Here is a 24,285-nt window from a genome sequence, read left to right on the forward strand (position 1 = left end):
ACCCGAGTGATGAGTCTGAAATCCTGGCAGTGTGGGGGTGGGGCAGAGAGTCTGTGTGTTTAGGAGACTGGGTCTGGTACTGGCTGTACAGTCTGAATTAATCTAGAAAAGTTACCTCCAGGTCTCCAAAGTGAAATCTGGCCCGCCCCTCCTGTGGCCAGAGCAGAGTGCCTAATTCCATTCTGGATTGCCCCATTCCACTGCTCTCTCTCCAGTTTCTGCTGAGTCATACCCCATGATCCTCTCACTTGCTCTCAATTCCTAAATTTATTTTGGCTCCTCCCTCACCCAGCCGCCTCCCCAGCCATGTTAAGATTAGGGTGAGATGGGTGTCTTGGCAAGTGAGGAGGTGGAGTCTGGGGTGACTGATGAATGAATTGTGAATAGCTGTTGATGGCCAAGTGTCTGAGCTCCTGGACCCTGGTGGCCAATGAGGGTGGGACTCTTCACTCTGGAGTGTCCCCTGTCCCACCTCCAAGGGCACAAGTGGAAAGTCAGTGGGGTGAGTAGGGAAGGAGGAACACTTGTGATTATTTCAGACTGCAGTTCAGAGAAGTGACTGCTGCTTTCTTGTCACAGGAGTGGGAACAGGGTTTCTTGGAGTGAGCAGAGTAAGGTCAGTTTTATGGACCCAGGAAAATGATGAAGCACCCCCCATGCTCTGTCTCTAATATCCCTTCTATCTCCTGAGTCAGTCAGTGGCTCTTGACTTTGGTGGTACCTTAGAATCACCTGGAGAGATGAAAAACCTAAGTTCTCAGAGATCCAAATTTGGTCTCCAAAGGGATTTTTTTTTTCTTCATCTTCCCAGATGGTTCTAATGTGTAGCTGGGGCTGAGGAGGTAAGGAAGTAAATGTTTCTTCTTCCTGGACCTCAGGAGTGCCCAAGTCCTTTGTTCTTAGTTCACAAGATCACGGTAATCCTGGCTTCCTGTCTGGCCCCTCCTTTATAGCAAGATAACCTTAGCCGCTCACTGTGTTCCTAATTTGCAGCTAGGAAAGCGGGCCTGGACGAGTTTAGGGGACTTTCCCAGTATGTTGGGGCACACCTGGCCCAGAAACCAGGGGTCTTACCCCCAAGCCAGTTCCCTGTCCATAGACGTCACAGATGACCACCACGGTCATGATTTCTTTGTTCTAAAGATTCTAGAGAAGTGACTTCTCCGTGCCCTGGGTACCATCCCACATACCTCCTTGGACACATCCTCAGGGTGCAACTTGGGAAAGAATTTAGAACTTGGAATCAGAAGACCTGACTTTGAATCCCGATTCTGCCAGAGGTGTTCCTGGACCCCATCCAAGTGTTGGTTATAATAATCCCTTACAGAGAACATTCTTTGGAAACTTGAAGATACCTTGCAAATGTTACTTTTGTGGAACAGTTGTCTCATCAGCATCTGTCATGACTGTGCTCTCAAGAGCTGTGCTCTCAAGGAGGGAGAGAGTACAGACTCGCTCAGACTTAGGAAAGAGTGAGGTTGGCTCCCTCGTTTCCCTCCCCAGGATGAGTTTGGGCCTTGCAGGGAATCTCCTGCAGTCTTCTCCCCCTTATCCCTTATACCCCAACCAGTGGGTCCTTAATCCTTTCCTCTGGCAGTGGGTAGGTGAAGGATAAGGACTGAAGTAATTTGGGCATGGGCTTAGCAGGGTGGCCATCCTGGGACATCCATTCTCCCTTCCTGGGAGCTGGGGGAACCCATTCCCTCTGCAGGTCTCCCTGGTTGGGCTGTCCTTGCCCCAAGGCTTCTGCAGGAGGGGGGCCATCCCCATGAGTATACCCTCGCTAGCTGGGTACGGCCCCCAGCTACTCCTGGTGGCTTGGTCTGTTGGGTCCTCCTGAGCAGTAGGAAGGCCCTAGGGAGCACCCCCCAGCCCCGAGGTGGGGACAGCTTGTCTGATGCCCCTCCCCCACAGTGAGTGACTTTGTTTTGGGCTCCAGGTAAGGAATGGGAGGCCTGGGTTGGAGAAGAGGCTGCTGTGTCCCTCTCAGCTCCCTGCTGCCTCCCTCCTCCTCCTCTGGACGTGCTCATCAGGCAGCACATTTGCCAGGTGCCGAGCGGCAACGTGCCATCCTGATGACCAGTCCAAGAAATGATGGAGATGCTTGTACCCGGATAGGCTTTCTTTGAGGTGGGGTGGGCAGTAGATGGTGACAGGGGAGGAGGTGGAGGCTGGATGTCCTTCCTGCTGTCTCGCTGCCCAGCTGAAATCCCTACTGAGGTCCTGCACCCAGGGCTGATTGTGGGGCCTTGCCAGGGCAGGTCCTTCCCTGCAGGCCGTTCTTCCGGTCTGTGAGTGAGGGAGAGTCCCAGACCCCCAGACCTGCAGAGCCCAAATGGATGGAAGGGTCAGAGTGTGTGCAGATGTCAGAGATGAGGGCGGGGTCAAGTCCCCGAGTGGGCTCTCCCTAGCCCAGGAGCAGAGCCCACAGTCCCCTGCCCCTGTCGTTGCAGGAGCCATCCAGGCGGAGGCAGTTCCTGAGGGAGCATGCAGCCCCCTTCTCTGCCTTCCTCACCGACAGCTTCGGCCGGCGACACAGCTACCTGCGCATCTCCCTCACCGAGAAGTGCAACCTCAGATGTGAGTCGCCCTCCTGGGCCCTCTCTGAGCTCCTGTCCCTCTGCTCATGTAGCTCCTGAAACTGCCCCACATCCAGGAATCCTTCTCAGTCCTCCCCATTCCTCTTTCTAGAAAACTCCACCAACCCCTCTTCCTTGCTTTGCCAGGTAGGGGTTCAGGGGCTAGGGGTCAAGGGTAAGTTTTATGATCCTGGAAGCTGGGTTCTACCAGGGATTAGACTGGAACAGAATTGCTGTTGGGTTTAAGATTAAGGTTGGCCCTGAGTCTCTTGCTATTCCAGGGCTCTTTTTCCCTCCCTCCCTCCCTTTCACTGTAGCTCACGATAAGAAATATATTTACTGCATGGCCCAGTAAGTACATGTGTGTAGTAAATGTTTAACCAAACATTTCTTGTGTGCAGTACTGATGTTCTGATATTCTTACCTAATCTATCCAAAAAGACCGGTTTTGGACCCTTCACTAATTTGACTAAATGGCCCTTTAACAGATCCTGGCTGCTGGAACTGATGTTAGGAGGTGGGGCCCCACTCACCTCATTTCTCCCCTTCTGCTACCTCACCCTGAACAGGGAGTGCCTCAGTTTTCCAGTCTGTAAATCAGGACGGAGGATAACCTGATAGAGAGAGACTGGATATGAGAACACTTGTGGCTACAGAGGAGAGCGGCTTTTACCAGGCCAGGGAGAACATCCCAGCCTCCTTCCCCTCACAACATTCACAGAGAGGACTGCTTGTCAGTCCAGATGAAATGAAGGTGGATGAGCAGTGGCAGAAGGAAGGGGCCCAGGGCCCTGGCCTCCCAGGCGGATCCGGGCCAGCTGCCCCTCCCTGAGGGGACCAGCATCTTGGCCTGCCCCTACATCGAGTCAGGCCATGCTGTCTGCCTAGTTTATCATCTTGAACCTATACCCCCAGCTCCTGGGCTGAGGGATATGAAAGCCAGATGGGGAAGGGACATTAAATTTTATAGAAGAGAAAGGTGAGGCCCAGAGGGAATCTGGCCAAGGGTTTGTGTCCCCTCAGACTTGGCAGGGTCTCTCCTCATGGCTGGGATGGGGTTCAGAGAAACTTGTGGCCTGGTGGGGGAGTTGGGGCCTAACACTGCAGTCATGTCCCACCTCCACGTCCCCTCCCTTCCCCTTAGGTCAATACTGCATGCCCGAGGAAGGTGTCCCACTGACCCCCAAGGCTGACCTGCTGACCACTGAGGAGATCCTGACCCTCGCACGGCTCTTTGTGAAGGAAGGCGTAGATAAGATCCGGCTCACGGGTGGAGAGCCGCTCATCCGGCCAGACGTGGTGAACATTGTGGGTGAGTTGGACTACGGTTGTCACCACTTCTCCCAGCTCCTGCCTCGTCCCACTGGACTCCAATGATAATATGAATATTGACAGCTAGCATTCCTGTAGGGCATTGTGCTCACTTAGTCCTGCTACCCTCTGAGACAGGTACCGTTATTATTCCCATTTTGTTAAGAAATGCGGCACAGAGTTCAATAACTTGCCAAAAGTCACAAAGCTAAGTGCCAGAGCCCATGGCTTGACATCAGATTTCGACTGAAGTCCTCACTGGGGCCTTGAGGTCTGTGTGGTCTGGCTCACATCAACCTCAGAGACCTCTCTCCTGCCCCTTTGCCTCTCTGTTCCCCTCCAGTCATGCTGCAGGGTCTTTGCATGTGCTGTTTTCTTTGCCCAGAGCACAGGGCCTCTTGTCTGCCTCATTCAGGGCTCTGCTCCAATGTCATCTCCTTGTGGAGGCTTCCTTGACCACTCTGTCTAAAGCACACCCTCCCCACACCCACCCTCCCAGCCACTCTCTCTCCCGGGGGTTGGCCCGCTACAGCTCACTGTCCAAAACTGGGCCACCACCTGTTTTTGTGCGTGGCCTGCAAGCTAAGAATAGTTTTTATGTTTCTAAATGGTTGGGGGGAAAATAATCAAAAGAATAACATTTGCGTCACATGAAAATTTTACAAAATTTTAAAATTCGCTGTCCATTAACAGTTTTATTGGATCATAGCCACATCCACTGATTTACATATCTCCCACGCCGCATAGCTGAGGAGTTGCCACCAAGACCGGCAAAGCCAAAAATATGTGCTCTATGGCTTTATACAGAAAAGGCGTGGCAACCCTACTCTACCACGTTATGCCATTTGGTGATTTTTTAAATTGTCTGTTAACTGGCGTGAAAGCTCTCAGGGAGCTGGACAGGTGTGGTTCACGGCTGTGTCTCGAGCACCTAGGAAAGCACCTGACACATAGCTGGTACTCACTGGTGTTTGTTGATGAACGTGGATGGCTCAACGTACGAGCTCTGAAATACGACATGCCCACGAGTGATCTCTGCTGCGCCTCGCACTAGCATTGTATTTTCGAGCGGCTTTTAAAGTCTATGCTCAGCCTTCAGACCGAGATAGTAACCTCCCTTCTAGGGTGGACCTGAGGAGAGAATGAGAAGCAAATGCCCAGCAAGTGGCAAGTGCTGTGCATGGGGTGGAGAGCCTCTTCCTGTATGCTGCCTCCGAGCCCCGAGGTCAGGCGGAGAGAGACTTTGCTCATGTAATTATGGAAGATGAAATCAGAGGAAAATAAGGTTCCATGTTCTTGATTGCTGAGCTCCCCACCCTCAGCCTTCTGCCTCAGTTGCTGGTTCGGTACACATTCCCTGGAGAACCTTCCCCTGGGCCTGGCTCTGTGCTGGTCAAAGGAGGATGAGCCGCAGGCCTGGCTGTCAAGGACCAACCCCCCACCCCAGCCCGTTGGTGGAAGCAGCCTCTGGAGCCTGCTGTCCAAAGAGGAACCCAGGTGCTGTGGGAGCCCCAAGGAGGAGCCCAGGGACCCCTGACAGCTCTCTCCTCCCTCCTTCCCCGTGGCTGGCTCCCTCGAACCCCTACCGGTCACTTGACCTGGAACCGTGCCATCGTTCCTGAGCTGGACGAGCTGGCCCAGGGGAGCTGACTCCCTGTTCCAGGAAGCTCCTCAGAGCCTGCAAGGCAGACTGGGTTCCAGGAAAGGCTGCCAGACCTAGCCTCCTCCGTCAGGCCACAATACCTGCCATCTGTCCAGGGCCTGTGGGAGAGCAGAGGGGGTGGGGATCACTGCTGGTCAGAGAGGGATGGCTGAGCACAGACGGGAGGATGCAGAGCTCTTCACAGAAGCTGCCGACCTGCGCAGTGGGAGATCTGGGAGCCAGGAGAGGTGGCAGCCTGGTTCCGGCTCTGTGCTCTTCCACTCCCTGGCCCCGTGAACTTGCACAGGTTCCTGCCCAACCTGGGGCCTCAGTTTACTCATCTGTGCACTGGTTACCTCATGGGCTTTCCTGCTGTGATGGTTCTGGCTTCTTGGTTCTGGCCAATGGCATGGGGTGGGCAAGGGTGGATCACCACACAGATGTTGGTTAGGACAAGAAACTGGCTGCAGTGACCTGCTTCAGAGGATTTACCTCCTACTCCCAGAGGACAGGGCAGGTGGGCGCTAGTGGGGAAGAAGGGCTGGAGTGAGGGGAGGGGCCAGCGGTCAGAGGCAGGACATTCACAAGCACTTGTCCCAGCCCTCCTGGCTGAGAGTTTCAAGGGACCCTGCCCAAGGGGCAAGGTGAAGGGGTTGCAGGCTTCACAGAGCCTGTTGTCCTGGTCACCGGGGGTCCCTGTCTGAGCTCAGTCAGCCCCAGGACTGGTGCTGTAGAACTGCCCTGGGAAGATGGCTCAGTTCCCTCTCTGCAGTTGTCTGTGACCCCGCCCACCAACCCCCAAACGCTCCAGCACCCCCACCCCCATCCCTGCGTGTACTGAAGTCCCTCCCTCTCTTCTGCCGAGATGAGTTTAAGGCAGCGCTGTCTGATAGAACTTTCTGGGCTGATGGAAACGTCCTCTATCTGTGTTGTCTGATAAGGTAGCCAACAGCCACAAGTAGCCTTGAGCCCTTCACGTGTGGCTAGGGTGACCAAGGAACTGAACTTGTAACTTTATTGCATTTTAATTGATTTAAATAGCCATGCACAGTTAGCCACTGCCGTTTTGGATGGTGAAGGTTTGGGATTTCCCAAAGTACAAAAAAAAAAAGGAAGCTAGGCATACCTCACTTTATTGTGCTTCGCTTTACTGCACTTCAGATACTGCGTCTCTTTTGTACAAATAGAAGGTTGGTGGCAACCCTGCATCAAACAAATCTGTGGACGCCATTTTTCCAACAGCATTTGCTCGCTTTGTGTCTCTGTGTCACATTTGGGTAGTTCTTGCAATCTTTCCAACTCTTTCATTATTATTTTTCTTATGGTGATCGGTGGTCAGTTACCTTTGATGTTACTACTGCAACTTCCTGAAGGCTTAATAATAGCAATTTTTAGCAATAAAGTGTTTTTAATTAAGTTCTATACATTTTTTAGACATAATGCTAATGCACACTGAATAGACTGCAGTATAATGAAGACATAATTTTTATAGGCACTGAGAAACCAGAAAATTCGTGTGACTCTTTATTGCGATACTTGCTTTATTAAGGTGGTCTGGAACCAAACCCACAGTATCCCCAAGGTATAGCCGTAAATACACAAGTACCACGATCGTGTTGGCAGCATTGGCAGAGGACTTGTGTTGGATTCTAACTCCAAAACTGACTTGTCACTGTTAGGCGACAGTTCAGTTCAAGAATCACTCAGTCATGTGGCCTTTTCCTTTCTTGTTGTTTTGTCTGTCCTTCCTCCCTTCCTTTCTTCCATTATGTTGAAGAAACGAAATAGGCAACATCTAGATCTCACAGCTTAAAGCCCATGAGAGGCTTAATACAATGGGGAGCCATTAGGATTGTTTTGTTGTTTTGGTTTTTTTTAAGGATTTTTCTATTTATTTATTTGTTTTATTAAAGTATAGTTGATTTACAATATTGTTAGTATCTGGTATACAGCAAAGTGATTTAGTTTTATATATACATATACGTATATATACACACATATTCTTTTTCATATTCTCTTCCATTAGCATTTATTACAGGATATTGAGTATAGTTCCCTATGCTGTACAGCAGGACCTTGTTGTTTATAGTAGTTAGTATCTGTTAACCCCAAACTCCTAATTTATCCCTCCCCTATCCCCAAAGTTTTGGGTTTTTTTTTTTCACTAAGTTTTTTAATTTAAAAAAATTATTTTATACTTTTTTTTTGAGTGGGAAGGATTAACTTATTTATTTTCAGAGGAGGTACTAGGGATTGAACCCAGGACCTTGTGTATACTAAGCATGCGCCCTACCACTTGAGCTGTATGCTCCCCACCTCAAGGTTTTTGAAATGGGTTGAGGTTTTTGTTTTAGTTTTGATGGACTCTAGTTACATAGAATTAGATTAAATCATAATCCTGGGTTCATGAAGTAATCTCATTATTGAGCCATGCATGACCTTTTTTACTTTATTTGCAGAAATTTATTTACATGATTTAATAGTGTTAAGAATTCCTAAGGAAACCCACTGCCTCATCAGTTTTTTTGGAAGAATCAGAACCCTGGCAATAACCTTTAACCACCACTGTGGACTTCCCCACAGTGTACTTAACCCCTTCCCAAGGAAACACTCCTAAATGTTGTATTTATCATTCCCTTGCTTTTTAAAATGAGATGGTGTTTTTGAACTTTGTAAGTCGTGCTGAGCAGTCTTTCGGGAATTACTCTTTCGACACAACTGAAATTCATATACGTCATCCTGATTTCAGTTCTTTCTTCTGCGACCTCCTGTTCCATTATGTGAATACATCACACTTCCTCTCATTAATGAAAACTTGGCTTGTTTCCAGTTTCTTGGTATTGTAAACAGTGCTGCTTTAAACACTTGTATTTACATTCATGTGTCGGTGTACAGTTTCTCTAGGAGTGGAAGTGCTGGTTTATGGAGCGAGTATGTGAATGTTTAACGTTGGAAAACAACTTGGCGTTATCTTTAAATGGTTGTGCTGTGCACTCTCACCAGCTGTCCGCCCAACGCTTAGTATTATCGTTCTGAATTTTTGCCTGTGGACCGGGTATAAAGTGCTGTTTTATTGTGGGCTTGATTTGTACTTCCCTGTCTAGAGTGAGGTCAGGCATCTTGTCACAGGTTTATTAGCCGTATATATTTATTTTTCCGTTTAATACCAGATCATATCATTTTCCCAATTTCCTATTTGGTTGTTTGTCCTTTCATGTTGGTTTGGTAAAAGTTCTTGATGTATGTGACAGATGCCTTCTCCCAGTTTGAAAAAGCAAGCCACACTTTGTGTAACAATTCTTTTGGTTGATAGTAGTTCTTAAATTTATCAGTCCTGTCTCTTATGGTTAGTGCTTTTTGTACTTGTTTATGAAACACCTCACCCAAGGTCAGAACAACTACTTATGTTAGTACTAAAAAATTTAAAATTGTGCTTTTTTTGCATTTAAGTCTTTAGTCAATCTGTGGATAATTTGGGGGAATCCAGTTTCATTTTTTTTTCCATGTGTTATTTTTTTCTAGTTCTTCAACAGTGCTTTAGCTATGCTAAGCTTTGTCCATGGAAATTTTAGAATCAGCCTACCAAGTTCCCTGGAAAATTCTGTTGGGATTTTTTTTCCATTTTACTGTGTTAAAATATACATAACATAAAATTTACCATCTTAACCACTTTTAAGTGCACAGCTCAGTGGTGTTAAATACATTCACATTGTTATGCAGCCATCACTACCACCATCCCTACTCTTGTCATCTAGTAAATGTGAAACTCTATACCTGTTAAGCAATGACTCCCCATTCTCCTCTTCCCCAGCTCCTGGCAACCACCTTTGTACTTTCTATCCTTATGATTTTGGCTACTCTAAGAACCTCATTTAAGTGGAATTGTGTAGTCTCTGTCTTTTTGTGACTGGCTTATTTCACTTAGCATAATGTCTTCAAGGTTCATTCATGTTGTAGCACACTGAAGAATTTCCTTTCTTTTTCATAATAATATTCCATTGTATGAATATACTACATTTTGGTAATTCATTCATCGGTCGACTTGGGTTGCTTCCATGTTTAGCTATTGTGAACAATGCTGCAAATTTTTCTCCCCATTCTGTGGGTTGCCTCTTTACTCTGTGGATAGTGTCTTGATGTACAATTTTTTGAAATATTGAACACGAGTGTACAAATATCTCTTCAGTCCCTGCTTTCAGTTCTTTAGTGGAATTGCTGGGTCATATGGTAATTCTGTTTTTAATTTTTTGAGGAACTTCAATACTGTTTTCCACAGTGGCTGTACCATTTTACATTCTTACCAGCAGTGTGCAAGGGTTCCAACTTCTCCACATCCTCACCAACAGTTATTATTTTCTGGTTTGTTTGTTTTTGTTGTTTTTTTTTTGATAGTGGCCATCCTAGTAAGTGTGAAGTGGTATCTCATTGTAGTTTGATCTGCATTTCCCTGGTGATTAATGATGCTGAGCATCTTTTCATGTGCTTATTGGCCATTCATATATCTTCTTTGGAAAAATATCTATCAAGTCCTTTGCCCATTTTTCATTTGGATTATTTTCGTTGTTCAATTTTAGGAGTTCTCTATTATTCTGGGTATTAATCCCTTAACAGATTTATTGTCTGCAAATATTTTCCCCATTCTGTGGGTTGCCTTTTTACTCTGTGGAGAGTGTCTTCATGAAAATTTTTAAAAATTGTACATTAAGTGCAGTTTATTTTTTCTTCTGTTGCCTGTGCCTTTGGTGTCATTTGATTTGGATATCTCATGAAGCTTTTGTCCTATGGTTTCTTACAAGAGTTTTATTCTTTTAGGACTTAGGAAAGGATCCAACTTCATTCTTTTGCATGTGGATATCCAGTTTTCCCAGCACCATTTGTTGAAAAGACCATCCTTTCCTCATTGAATGACATAGTCTTGGCCCCCTTGTCAAAAATTATTTGACCATGTATACAAGGATTTATTTCTGGGCTCTCTGTTCTATTCTGTTGGTCTTTGTGTCTGTCTTTATGCCAATGCCACATATGTTGGTTGCTGTAACTTTGTAGTAAGTTTTGAAATCAGAAAGTGTGAGTCCTCCAGTTTGTTGTTGTTGTTGTTGTTGTTGTTGTTGTTTCTTAAGATTGTTTTGGCTATTTAGGGTTCCTTGAGATTCCATGTGAATTTTAGGATGGGTTTTTTAAATTCTACAAAAGATATCATTGGGATTTTGTTAGGGATTACATTGAATCTGTAGATTGCCTTGGGTAATACTGACATCTTAACGATATTAAGCCTTCCAGTTCATGAACGTGGGATGTATTTCCATTTATTTCTTTTCATTTATTTCAGCAATATTTTGTAGTTTTCATTTTATAAGTCTTTCACCTCTTTGGTTAAGTTAAATTCTAAGTATTTTATTCTTCTTGTTATTCCCTTACAGATTGTTCATTGTGTCTGTATATATTGGGATTTTAATTGCATTAAATCTGGGTATCAAAACAGGGAGAATTGACGTCTTTTTTATTCACACCCCCACCTTCCCACAGCCATTTCCCTCCTTTGCCTTGTTCTTTGCTCTGGGTAGCTAGCGGCTAGACTATATCACCCAGGGTCCCTTGTCTTTTGGGTTTCTGATGGGTTTGGCCAATGAGGTCAGATTATTTTTTTGCTGTTCCCTGCTCTATTTCTATACCAGGTTTTTGGCAGTAGCTGAATTCCCTCCAGAGCTAAAATTCCTACAGGATAGACACTCCTCTATGGTGACTTAAGTGGACTCTTAATTTCCTCCCCATGTCCCTTTGGCCCTAGGCATGGATCCCCAGAGTGCTGTACTATAAGTTGCTGAGACCATTAATTCTACCCACACCTTTGTGAGTAGTCCTTTCATTAAAGTCTTTATTTTAATCATCTGGGATGAATTCTGTTTTATGCTAGGATCCTGACAGATACAGTGTCATTTCAAAATTACATTTTCTAACATTGTTGATATTATATTCTTATCACTCTCCTCTCAATGCTATAATGTATCTGTTTAGAGTCTTTGGAGTTTTCTCCACTAGCAAACACGTCGTCTGCAACTAAAGACAATTTTCTCCCTGCCTTTATCCTTTTATTTCCTTGTCCTAGTGCAATATCTAGGATCTGAAGTACAGTGTTGAATAGTGGTGATAATAGGAGAATATTCCTAATGTTTCCCCATTTATAATGATGTTTCTTACAAGTTTTTTTTCACAAATAACTTCTATCAAGTAATGAAGTTCCTTTCCCAGTTTACTAAGTTCTTTTTTTTTTTATTATTATACATTTTCTAATGTATGTTAGGATGATATATGATTTTTTTCTTTATTCTGTTACTCTGAATGACATTTATAGCTTTTCTGATATTGTACCTGGAATACACCCAACCTAGCCATAGTCTACTGTTTTTATCTACTGTTAGGTTCAGTTTGTTAATATTTTTTTGCATTTATATCCGTGAGTGAAATGAATGTGTGAGTTTTCATTTTCATGCCTGCCTTAACTGATTTGTGGTATTAAATTCCAAAGAATGAGTGAGGTCATGTATCAGTCTGATGGGGCTACTGTAACAAAATACCATAGACTGGACCAGCTTATGAATAGCAAGTGATTTCTCACAGTTTTGAAGGCTGGAAGTCCAAGATCAAGGTGCCAGCACGGTCAGGTGAGGGCTGTCTTCTGGGTCGCAGACTTCTTATTGCATCCTCACATGGCAGAAGGAGCTGGGGAGCTCTGTGGGATCTCTTTTATAAGAGCACTAACCTCTCTATCCTTATGACCTAGTCACCTCCTAAAAGCTCCACCTTCTAACATGCCATCACGTTGGACATTAGGATTCAACAAATGAATGGTGGGGGGCGGGGGTATAAACATTCAGATCATAGCAGATGGTATTCCCTCTTATTCTTTTACCTGCAATAGCTTGTCTTAATCCATGGTAATCACTTCATTTAAAGTCTGGCAGAGTCACTTGTAAAATTGTCTATGCCTCGTATTTTATTTACAGGGAAATTTTTAATTGCTGCTTTAATTTCTTTAATAGTTACTGCATTATTCAAGTTAGCAACTTCTTTTGGAGTTAGTTTTGGTAGTTTTTATTATTTTTTAGAAATTTTAAATGTATAAAATTGTTGGTAATATTTTCTCATTTTCATCAGTTTTACTTAGTTTTGTCTTTTTCATTCTTAATGTGGTTTATTTGTGCCTGTATCTTTTTTTGCTAAGTCTTGCAAGAGATTTGTCTATTGTGCTGGTCTTCAACAAAGCAACTTTTGAGTTTGTTGAACCTCTTATCGTGTATTTGTATTGTTTCATTATTTCCATTTATGTTCTGGTGTAACCTGTTGTTTTCATAACATTTAGTTTTAAGCATTTAATTTTTATTCTCATTTTTTCTTTGATCATGAGATATTTAAGAGTGTTTTTAATTTCCAAATATGAGGATTTTAATTTATATTTTTATTAAATTATAATTTAAGTGTATGAGTCAAAGAATCTTATCTGAATAAAACTTCCTTTCAAATTTATTGAGGATTGCTTTATGACCTAATATATTGTCCGTTGTTGTAAGTGTTCTTTGTGCGCCTGAGAAGAGTGTTTATTTGTTAATTATTACACGAAGAAGTCTGTATTTGTTCATTGGATCCAGCTGGTTAATTTTATTGTCCAGACCTCTGTTTATCTCAGTCTTTGCTGGCTTTCTATCTGCTTGGCTTTCCAGTAAAAAATAAGTGGGTGAATTTGTTAGTTTCTCCCAGAGGTCCTGTTGCTTTTTATTTTCTCCAGAGTTGAGATGATTTTACTAGGTTTGTATGCTTAGGACTGTTATGTCTTCTTCATAAACTGGATCTTCTATCACTATCTAGTGCATCTCTCTCCATAATGATACTTGTGGTCTTAAGGTCTATTCAGATCCTCTGCCCATTTTTTAATCAGGTTTTTTTTTTCATGTTGAGTTGTATGAGTTGTTTGTTTGTTTTGGATATTAACCCCCTACCAGAGGCGGCATTTGCAGGTATCTTCTCCCATTCGGTGGGCGACCTTTTCATTTCCTTTGCTGTGCATTTTAGTTTGATGTGGCCGTACTTGTTTATATTTGCTTTATTGGCTTTGCTTTTGGTGTCCAATCCAAAAAATCATTGCCTAGATGATGTTAAGGGACTTACTGCCTGTTTCCTCCTCCTAGGAGTTTTTTGGCTTCAGATCAAGATTTAATCCATTTTGAATTAATTTTTGTGCATGGTGTAAGCTAGTGGTCTGGTTTTCATACCTCTGCACATAGTTATGCAATTTTCCCAGCACCATTTATTGAAGAGACTGTTCTTTCCTCATTGTATATTCTTGGCTCCTTTGTCGTAACTGGCCACGTATGCATGGGTTTATTTCTGGGCTCTCGATTATGTTCCATTCATTTTGTAATACGATTCTATTCTATGTTTTTATGCCAATACCACACAGTTTTAATTACTATAACTTTGTAACATAGTTTGAAATTAGGGAGCATGATGCTTCCAACTTTGTTCTTTTTCAAGATGCCTTTGGCTAAACAGGGTCTTTTCTAGTTCCACACATATTTTAGTATTGTTTGTTCTATTTCTGTGAAAAATGCCACTGAAATTTTGATAAAGAGTCCATTGAATCTGGAGGTTGCTTTGGGTAGTATGGATATTTTAACAATATCAATTCTTCTAATCCGTGAATAGAGAATATCATTTGTGTTGTCTTCAGTTTCTTTCATCAATGTGTCATAGTTTCAGTGTATAGGTCTTTAACCTCCTTGGTTAAGTTGATTCCTAGGTATTTTATTCTTCTTGATGCAATTGTAAATGGGATTTTTTTAATTTCTTGTAATTTGTTATCAGTGTATGGAAATGAAACACATTTTTGCATATTGATTTTGTATCCTACAATTCTATTGAATTCATTGATTAATTCTAATGGCTTTTTGGTGGAGTCTTTGGAGTTTCCTGTATATAATATCATGTCATCTGCAAATAGTGACAGTTTTACCTGTTCTGATTGGATGCCTTTTATTTCTTCCTCTTTTCCATTTGCTGTGGCTTGGACCTCCAATACTATGTTGAATAACAGTGGTGAGAATGGCCATCTTTGTTCCTTATCTTAGAGGAAAATCCTTTAGCTTTTCACTGCTGTGTAAGATGTTAGCTGTCATATATGGCCTTTATCATGCTGAGGAACATTCCTTTTATACCCACTTTGAGAGTTTTTAGTTGTGAATGAGTGTTGAGTTTTGTCAAGTGCTTTTTTCTGGATCTATTGAGATCATACAATTTTTATTCTTTGATTTGTAAATGTGGTGTATCACATTGACTTTGTGGATGTGAGCCATCCTTGCATCCCTGGGATAGATCCCGTTTGATCCTGGTGTATGATCCTTCAAATGTGTTGTTGAAGTTGGTTTACTAGTAATATTTTGTTGAGGATATTTGCATCTACATTCATCTACCTCTGATTTTTTAAAGAATCATCTTCTGTTATATCTGTTGCTTCTCCTTCTTCTTTCATTCTTCTATATGTGGAATTTATCTTTTCCTTCACAACATTCTTTTAAAATGCTTGCTGATCTCTGCTCCCAAGGTTTTGGTTGGCCCAACTGTCAGTGCTCTTTTTATGCTGGTTGTGCCTGCGTTTGTGGGGAAGGGAGGTGAGGTTCTGCTGGGTCCCAGGGACCCTGTATCTCCTGAGTATCTGCAGCTGCTCTGGGCTGCCCCCACCCCTTCAGCTAGCTTAAGTGCTCTAGCCTTGGGGTGGCGTAAAAGCTGCTGCCTTCCCCCGTTCATGGGATGGGAGGGAGAACGGCTTACCAGCTCATCCGTATATAGTTCTCCAGACAGGCAACCTCCTTGACACACCCAGGGACCCCCGTGCTCCTTGTCCAGGTGACTGCTAAGCCTGGTGTGCGCTAGTCACCCTCCCAGTTGGTTCAGAACCTTCTCCTGTGTGCTCTTTGGGCTCTGGTCTCCTTGATCCATCTGACCCCATCTGCTTTCTGTCTTTCAGCATTTCTCCACCTTTCTGGGCCATTAAAGGCATTCTTTCTTGCCTTCCAATGCTGTTATGGATTCTTTTTTAATCCTTCAGTTATTTCTAGGGATTTTGGGTGAAGTGGAAGCGTCAGCTTAATGCATAATCCAAGCACTTTTTTGTTCCTGTTACACACAGTATTAGGACCTGTGAGTTGGTTATTAAGAGCCCAGTCCTAGAGTTGAGTACACATGGATTTGAATCTGAGCAGTTTTCCTTACTAATTGTATGACTTTAAGCAATTTTCTTACTCTCTCTGAGCCTGTCTCTTCTCATCTGTTGAATGGGGATAGTCACTGTGAGGCTTCAGTGAGCTCATGCAGACCCTCAGCAGAGCCTCTAGCAGCGTGAGCATTCAGTGTTTCATCTTTTGGTTATTGTTATCTTTGTTCTTATTCTTATGTTTCTTATTAAGCTAATACTGGTTAATAGAGATCTGCAGCAAGCCCCTTTCCGTACAACTTATTTAGACGCGGAGTTTCTCCTTCCAGCCCTTCTCCTGGCCTCAGCAGGAACAAGCAGCCTGATACCCCTCCCTGTTGTCTCTCCAGCCCAGCTCCGCCAGCTGGAGGGGCTGAGGACCATTGGCATCACCACCAACGGCATCAACCTGGCCCGGCTGCTGCCTCAGCTCCAGAAGGCTGGCCTCAGTGCCGTCAACATCAGCCTGGACACGCTGGTGCCAGCCAAGTTTGAGTTCATCGTCCGCAGGAAAGGTGATCAGACGGGTTTCATGGTGGAGGGTGACCCCCCCAGGGCCCACGTGGCCTGGGAGCTAAGGCTGGTGTGAGGGTCCTGGTCTCTCCCTCTTGGTGGCCAGGCTATAGATAGCTAAGCCTGGGCATTTGTTCCTCACCCCTCATCCTTCCCAAATGTCCCTCGTCTCTGTAGCCACACCCTTGAGGACATTTTGGGATAGGATGCTAATGAGCTCTGGTGACTAACGTCCCCCTACCCTGCTGCCAGTTTGCCCAGGATTGAAAGAGTTCAAGAACTCACGATGTTCCCTTTTTAAAACCAAGACAGCCCCAAGTGAACTGGGACCAGTTGGTTACCCTGTTGTGAGCTCTGAGGAAGTGTGGGGTGGAAGCAGCTGCCCTGAGGTGCCAGGGTCAGGGCCAGCACTGCCTGGTGGCATCCCCCGGCACCAAAGGTGCTCCCTGTACCCAGCCTGATGTATGCCTCTTCCTTCACCCCCTGCAGCAAGCACACCCAACTGCCTCCTCCCACCAGGCTTCATCAGGGAGGACAGGAGTGGAGAGGTAGTGTGGCCTGGGCCCCAGGTCCATGGACTCCCTATTGGGGTGGGAGGTTCACCACAGGGTCGGATGCCCTTCAATCTGGGGAGGGGCGTACATTACTGAGATCTCTAGGGGATCAGAGAGACTCCAGGGAGACCTAGTTCTCCCTCCTCTGCTCTGGAAACAGCCTACAGCTCTCAGCCCCACCTCCTCTTACCCACCACCTCCCACCCAAGTGTGTGACTTCCTGTTTATACTCATCACTCTGTATAGGGCACTGCCTCTCTCTGGACCTCAGTTTCCCCACCTAGACTATGAGAGGGTCCGCCTAGATCAAGGTCCACATGCTACAGCCCACCAGCCAAGTCCAGCCCCTGCCTGTTTTTTTTTTTTTTGTAATAGCCCTTGAGCTAAGAATGGATTTTGCAGATAACATTTGCCATGAGTTTAATGATACAGGCCGTTAACTATGAACCCCAATTAGGAAAAATACCATCCTTGCAAAAAGAATTCCACTCTTCCATTCTAGATGTAGAACTGTGTTGCAAAAATTATGCTGATTATCATATTCTGAATTGAGTAGATAAAACCTTTATGATATATAGCTATATAATATCCTCAGTTTTGCCTCTTGGCCTGCAAAGCCTAACATATTTACAGTCTGGTCCCTGAACTCGGCAGTCTCCAGGGTCCTTAGTCCTGGGGCTTCCCTGTAGAGGTGAGGGGGTGGAGGAGAGGGAAGGAGTACCTGGACTCTTACTTCTCTCCCTCCCCACAGGCTTCCACAAGGTCATGGAGGGCATCCACAAGGCCATCGAGCTGGGCTACAGCCCTGTGAAGGTAAAGACTTCCTGGACCCAAGCCAGCCCCAGCCCTGGCCAGTGCACCTGTGGGGTACCCCCACCCCTTTCTTGCCTGCTCCTTCCAGCCCTGCTCCCCTTGAGAAAGGGGGAAAACCAGTGACCCCATGGCATAGGTCTCTCTAAGGAGAACTAGGGGAAGGACACAAGGAATGGGACCCCGACTAGAGAGCCTAGGCAGGTGCCTGGCCCCCCAAGGGCCCTCCCTGGAAAAGATCACAGAAGGGATAGCCCTCGTGGTCTTCTTGTCCCCCAACCAGGTGAACTGTGTGGTGATGCGAGGCCTGAACGAGGACGAACTCCTGGACTTCGTGGCCTTGACCAAAGGACTCCCTCTGGACGTGCGCTTCATAGAGTACATGCCCTTTGATGGTCAGTGACGTGGGGCGGGGATGGGGGTGCGAAGAGGCTGGGCCAGGGCCACGCTGAGAGCATGGCAGGGATGGCTGAGGACCCGGGAAAGGGTTGAGTGGGGCAGACAGGGTCTGGCTGCCCCTGTGGGTGCTGCTGACCTCAGACCCTGCTGTGTGTGCAGGGATTTCTCCAGGGATGGTGGGGAGGGGGCTGGGCAGGCACCAGGACTAGGGCTGCGGGGATCAGAGGCTTCTCAGAGTGTGTGTGGGCATGATTTGATCCACAAATTTCAGGCAGGGCCTGGGGACCTCCAGGCCCAGAGGCGGAGAACTGATTCCTGGGCTGTGTGGGAGAGTGGACTTGAAGCCCCTTGGGCCCCTGTGACACTGCAACTCAGTAGCCCCCACCCCCAATACAGGCAACAAGTGGAACTTCAAGAAGATGGTCAGCTACAAGGAGATGCTGGATACCCTCCAGCAGCGGTGGCCGGAGCTGGAGAAGCTGCCCGAGGAGGAATCCAGCACAGCCAAGGTTGGGGGCGGGAGAGAGGCCATGCCTCCACGGTGGGATGGGAGCACTGGCATGGGAGCGCTGGCAGGGGCCACATCACATCGAGGGCGGAGGGCAGTGATGCGGGAAACACTGCAGGGCCATCATAGCAGCCTCCGTGCTTCACTGACAAAGAAGCAGGCCCGGCGTGGGGCAGGGGTTAAGTGACTTGTGGTAGAACACACTCCAGTAGATGGTGGGGGTCCTTGTCTGGCTCTTCCATGTGGCCTTCCCCGGCCGTGCTGCCCTCGGGTCCCTGTATCTTTAGTGGCCTTCGTCTTGGGCAGGCCAGGCACAGGCAGAGCCAGAGTCCTCTGTGGTCTGAAATCCTTGGAGGCTGCCTTCTGCAGGGCTCCTGGCGAGAGGGCTGAGGAGTGAGGGCTGCCAGGTCAGGGAGTGAAGGCTGGCGCTCAGCCACCCACCCCCGGCCCCTCCACACGCACCCACAGGCCTTTAAGATCCCTGGCTTCCAGGGCCAGGTCAGCTTCATCACATCCATGTCGGAGCATTTCTGTGGGACCTGCAACCGGTTGCGAATCACAGCCGACGGGAACCTCAAGGTGAGACTCCCCTTCCCCACAGGGCCCCCTCGCCATCTCGGTATTCTGAATCTCTCTCCCCACCTGCGCCGCTTGAGTGGAGGTGAGGCTAGCAGGGAGTGAGGAAGGGGGACTGACAGCACAGGGGAGTGGGGGTACCTCCCGCTTAGATTTCGTACATATCTTCTTGTCTCTGTCCTTGGGCTCGTCACACACGCTCCTGTCCCTGTGTACAGGCTGGCACTCAGTAGATACTTTTTATGGTTCTGTGGGAGGAGCTGGGTATTCTGCTTTCTGGGACCGGGCCCTCCAGGGCTCCTAGCCTCTCACAGAAGCTGGGAGCATTGAGTCACCTTTGACCTCAGGGTGCTGCCTCTGCTCTTCAGACCCCAGTCAGGGACCACAAACCGGAGCAGGGGCAGGGGCCAGCCCAGCAGGCAGGGTCCGGGGTGAGGGGCGACCAGGCCTCGCTCCCACGGACTGGGTCCCTTCTCACGGCATTGAAGAGTGCGCCATGGAATGTCTCGGGAGGGAGTGTGGATCTGGATTTTGGTGTGCTGTCCCTCTGTTGGCAAGTATTTAACTTTTTAAAGTACACCCTACACACTGAAAGGAAACCTGACCGTAAGTCAGATGCAGGCCTTGGGATGTGAGTTTGCCTCCTACCCTTCCAGCCCCTCTGGCTCCTCTGTCTAGCACCTTCAGCCCCTCAGCAGGAAGTTGCTTTGAGTTTGACCAGCCAAGGGAGGCCTGGGCCCTCCTGCCCGGCCCAGCGGGGACTCTCAGGCTGGAGGCTGAGGCTCAGGATTGAGGGAGGCACGTTGTCCTCACCCCGACGGTGACCACCTCCAGGTCTGCCTCTTTGGAAACTCGGAAGTATCCCTGCGTGATCACCTGCGGGCGGGAGCCTCTGAGGAAGAGCTGCTGAGCATCATCGGGGCTGCCGTGGGCAGGAAGAAGCGGCAGCACGCAGGTGAGGAGGAAGGAAAGCCTGGCGGGTAAGCGAGACTCTGTTGTCTGTGCTCCCTGCCACTCCTGTTGGACCTCTAGACTTGGGATACAGTGATGATTCCCTTCCTACAGGAAGAGACTGCACAGGAGGGGTCCCCAGGTTCTCTGGCTGTTTCACTGGGGGAAGAAGGGAGGAGGGGTGTCATCGCCTTTCTCATCCCACACATTGTTCTCTGCCAGGGAGGGCAGGGTCCTGACATCCAAAGACTCACGGGTGACCCCGCCGTGTCCGGTTGGGGCTCTTTGTCAGGTGCACGGAGATGAGTGCGCGTCCACGGGCTGTCATACCACTGTGTCCGTCGTTTCAGTGACCTTCTCCCCACCCTCTTCCTCCCCCTCCTCTCCTGCTCTTCCCCTCCCTCCCCGCTTCCCTCACCCCCAGGCATGTTCAACATTTCCCAGATGAAGAACCGGCCCATGATCCTCATCGGTGGGTGACCCATCAGTACGTAACCACGCACCCTTGTCATTGGGGGATCCTGCGGGTGGGGCCCCCGCTGTAAGGCACCCCCAGATCCTGCACTTCATCCTGCTGTCTCAGCATTTATCTTTTCTTACCCTTCAAGCCTTTACTGCTGCTTTTCTCCCTTCCACGGCTCTTCTTACTCAGGTGTCACAAAAATTGGGCCAGGAGTCCTCCAGGTTAATGATCACCATGTTAGTTGTTCCCTAAAAATGGAGCTTCTTGTTAAGACATAGAGATCTTGTCCTCAGCTCTTGAATCTCCCAGTTTGGATACAGTCACAGGCGCCCCTTCCCTTCTGTCCTGTGGGCCAGTCCATGCGTTTATCTGGACCATTAGGACTCACTGGTCCACCTGTTACAATGCTTCTGTGCCAGACAGAGCTTAGGCAACTACTCATCTTCTCAGGGAGGAGGCAGCCAGGACCTCAGCTGCCTCATTCCTTACCTCCCGGGAACTTACGTGCCCAGGATGTCTCGTATACATACGGCGCTTCCAAAAAAAAAACCACACCTTTTTATAGAGCCATAAGTGGTCCCCAGCACTGGGGACCTCACTGGTACAGGAGCTTTAGGGATGCTGTTGCCCCCTGGCCCTTGCCCAGGCTGGAGCCAGGGAGGCCTTGCCCCCATGACCAAAGTCATATCTGGGCCCCTGAACTGTACCCTAGGCCAGAGAAAGCAGTGAGAGCAACTAGGGGAAGGGATTCTTTCCTCCAGCGTTCGGAGCAGAGTGCGCCCAGGGCCCTGAGGCAGGCACCGGGGCACGCAGCCACCCAGAGAAGGAAGGGCAGCGCACCGCAGCGTTCCAGCAGGGTGAAAGCTATCCCCTGCACCATCATCGTTCTCCGTGGTGGGCCTCCCCCAGGCCGACGTGGGTCAGGGAGTGGGGGATACCTTGATAACCCCCCAGAAGGAGGTTGTACCTCTGACACTGACAAGGTAGGTGGCCCAGAGTGTGATGGGAAGCTGGAAGTTGGGAGACCTGTTTGCTTCATAAGGAATGATACTGCTCTCAAGGATGTAGAGTAACTAAACTCGTCTGATTTCCATAAAACCCACAGTCACCTGGAACAGGGCCTCTTAGACTTCCACGTGCGTTAGGATCACTTAGGGGTCTTGTTACTTCAGATTCAGATTCGGAGGTCTGGGCTGGGATTCTGCGTCTCTGACAGCCCTCAGGTGGTGGCAGTGCTGCTGGCCCCTGGACCACAGCTTTGTAAAAAGAAGCCTACAAGGTTCCTAAGGGACCATTCCCCCCGGGACCATTGAATCAGCCTGTTGCTTTTTGTGCACTTCTGATGAGCTTAAGGCTTGAAAGACATTGTTTAAATAGATGATTTCCCTTAGTGTCTTGTCTATAAACTATATGATTACTCCTAGCCCTTCTCAGAGAATGTGAAGCTGAGAGTAACTAATTGGTAACAGGCTGAGGCCTCACTGTAGTTTTAAGAAGATGAAGGGACAGAGAGGTCATCTGCTCCAGGCTTTGGTCTTCAGACCTTAGGTGTTTAACAGAACTTTGACAACAAGAAAGTTGTGAGCAGGGGCACCCGAGTCCCCCACACTGCCACTGCAGGACAGGCAGAAGCTGTGGGACCCTTGCCCCATGTAACTCCCGGTGAGAAAGGCTGAAACTTGTATGCTGGGGAACCCCCTTTGTGTGTTTTCTATCTTCTCTTTCCTTGCTGTGCTGTTTGCTCTTCATTCTGCTTTTCCTGGTGTGAAAGGGAGAACTCGAGGTGGGGGTGAGACAGGAGGTGGGAAAAAGACCTACCTTAGACTGAATCTTCCTTCCCCTTTCTTCTTCCTTCCAGAGTTATTTTTGACGCTCCAGGATTCCCCACCAGCCGTTCTGAGCATCTCCTTCAGGGATTCCCTCCATGTTCAGGGTCTGAGACACAGAGTGAGTCGCTCCCACCAGATGGTGACTTTGTGGGAAGGAGGCGGGGTCCCACAGACCCCTCTCCTGGCCCAGTGGTGGCTGGGAGCTGGCCTCCCTCAGAGACACTACAGTTCCCACCCAGACTCAGATGCCAACCCAAAGTGCCTTAGCCCAGAGCCCCAGGCTCCTGCCACACCCTTAGGACCTCTGCCAGCCTCAGGCCAACTAACCCATGTAGACACAGAAGGACGGGCGGCTATGGTGGATGTAGGCGGGAAGCCAGACACAGAGCGTGTGGCTGTGGCCTCAGCTGTAGTCCTCCTTGGGCCTGTGGCCTTCAGGCTCGTCCAGGAGAACCGGCTCAAGAAGGGGGATGCCCTGGTGGTAGCCCAGCTGGCTGGCGTCCAGGCGGCCAAGCTGACCAGCCAGCTGATTCCTCTGTGCCACCACGTGGCCCTGAGCCACGTCCAGGTGCGGCTGGAGCTGGACAGTGCGCGCCAGGCCGTGGTGATCGAGGCATCTTGCCGGGCTCGGGGCCCCACTGGGGTGGAGATGGAGGCCCTGACCTCAGCTGCCGTGGCTGCCCTCACCCTATACGACATGTGCAAGGCCGTCAGCAGGGACATAGTGTTGGAGGAGATCAAGCTCATTAGCAAGACTGGGGGTCAGCGGGGGGACTTCCATAGGACTTAGAGCTCCTGGCCCGGCGAAGTCAAGAGATGGGATGCAATTTCAGCCAAGGGAAAGAAATGTCAAGTTCCTTTTAACCCCGTCACTGGTTACCTTCAACCGGTAGGAACTCAAGGTCAGCCTACCCCTCTACTGCTAGCTGACCTCCACTGACCTTTTTATTCAGAGAGGAAACTAGCAGGCCCTTCTGCCTTCCTGGACCCTGAGGTCATGGGAGGGGGCCGCAGCGAGTAAGGCTGGGTGACGGGAAATCCCATTGGGGGATTAGTGGACTCTGAGACAATCACTTTCAGAAGGTCGAGCCCGTGACTTCCACTTCTTGCTTGGGTTTTCTCTTCTACTTCCCGGGAGAGAGTAAGGGCTCTCCAAGCAGAGGAAGCCGCCCTGAGGAGCGCAGCTGGCACTGAAACTGGAGCACGGCTTCTGAGCAGCAACACCCTTTCCCTGCCTCTCCACCAACCTCCTTTGAAAGAGCCGGTTCTCCCTTCTTATTGCCTGAGTCTGTGTCCCGTCAGACATCCGGGCTTTTGGTTTAACAGTCACACCATCCTGCCACCTCCTCTCTCTCCGCAACCCCAGCCGCCCCACCCCCATCTTAAGCAGAATCCATTCACGTGGGCCACAGCCCTGAGGCCTCCTGACCAAGCACACACCCCCATGCCCTGCGCACTGCCACCCTCCCACCCACCACCCTTCGTCCTGACACATCAGGGAAGGAAGAGCACTGAAGATGGCCTTCACCCCCCGCGCACAAAATAAAGCCACGATGCCAACTTTGGAGATGCAAGAATGAGGACTGTCTGTGCTGAGGGGTCCCGAGCTGCTATGATGTCAGGCCCACCCCCACCTGGGGGAAGAGGAGTAGGTGAGATGCTGGAGAGTCAAAGGGGCATATTCTGCGTGTACATACCCCCACCCTTCCCCGTGGGGGGTGTACGAGTGCAGCATCACCAGTAACAGGTAGGCACGTCCAAAGCTGCTCCTCTCACCGGCTGGTGGAGACCAGCAGCTGCAGTTAGAGGCTCCTGGCTTGCACATCCCCCAGCACTGGACTTGCTGGCTTCTCTCAGGTGGGTAGGTTTCTCGGTTCTAGCCTCAGTCCCCGACCTGCCCACCCTTC

At 48.3% G+C, this 24,285-nt stretch overlaps 1 protein-coding gene across 4 annotated transcripts in view; it reads left to right on the forward strand.

The window, feature by feature from the left end:
* MOCS1 (molybdenum cofactor synthesis 1) overlaps nt 1–23,945 on the forward strand; it is a 27,956-nt gene extending 4,011 nt beyond the window's left edge. Inside the window, exons 2-12 of one of the 4 annotated variants that reach the window (XM_072945077.1) lie at nt 2,454–2,580; nt 3,724–3,891; nt 16,126–16,290; nt 17,594–17,655; nt 17,936–18,047; nt 18,448–18,560; nt 19,028–19,138; nt 19,970–20,090; nt 20,511–20,558; nt 22,408–22,496; nt 23,877–23,945. In XM_072945077.1, coding sequence (XP_072801178.1) covers nt 2,454–2,580; nt 3,724–3,891; nt 16,126–16,290; nt 17,594–17,655; nt 17,936–18,047; nt 18,448–18,560; nt 19,028–19,138; nt 19,970–20,090; nt 20,511–20,558; nt 22,408–22,496; nt 23,877–23,924 — 1,164 coding nt within the window. In that variant the 3' untranslated portion in view covers nt 23,925–23,945. Of the gene's footprint in view, nt 1–2,453; nt 2,581–3,723; nt 3,892–16,125; nt 16,291–17,593; nt 17,656–17,935; nt 18,048–18,447; nt 18,561–19,027; nt 19,139–19,969; nt 20,091–20,510; nt 20,574–22,407 lie in introns of all 4 variants that reach the window. The other 3 variants (XM_015237477.3, XM_006202033.3, XM_031688509.2) reach the window with 3 other exon arrangements.
* Nucleotides 23,946–24,285: the final 340 nt, after the last annotated feature.

The sequence above is a fragment of the Vicugna pacos genome, chromosome 20 (genome assembly GCF_048564905.1).
Source record: "Vicugna pacos chromosome 20, VicPac4, whole genome shotgun sequence".
Classification (NCBI taxonomy): Eukaryota; Metazoa; Chordata; class Mammalia; order Artiodactyla; family Camelidae; genus Vicugna; species Vicugna pacos.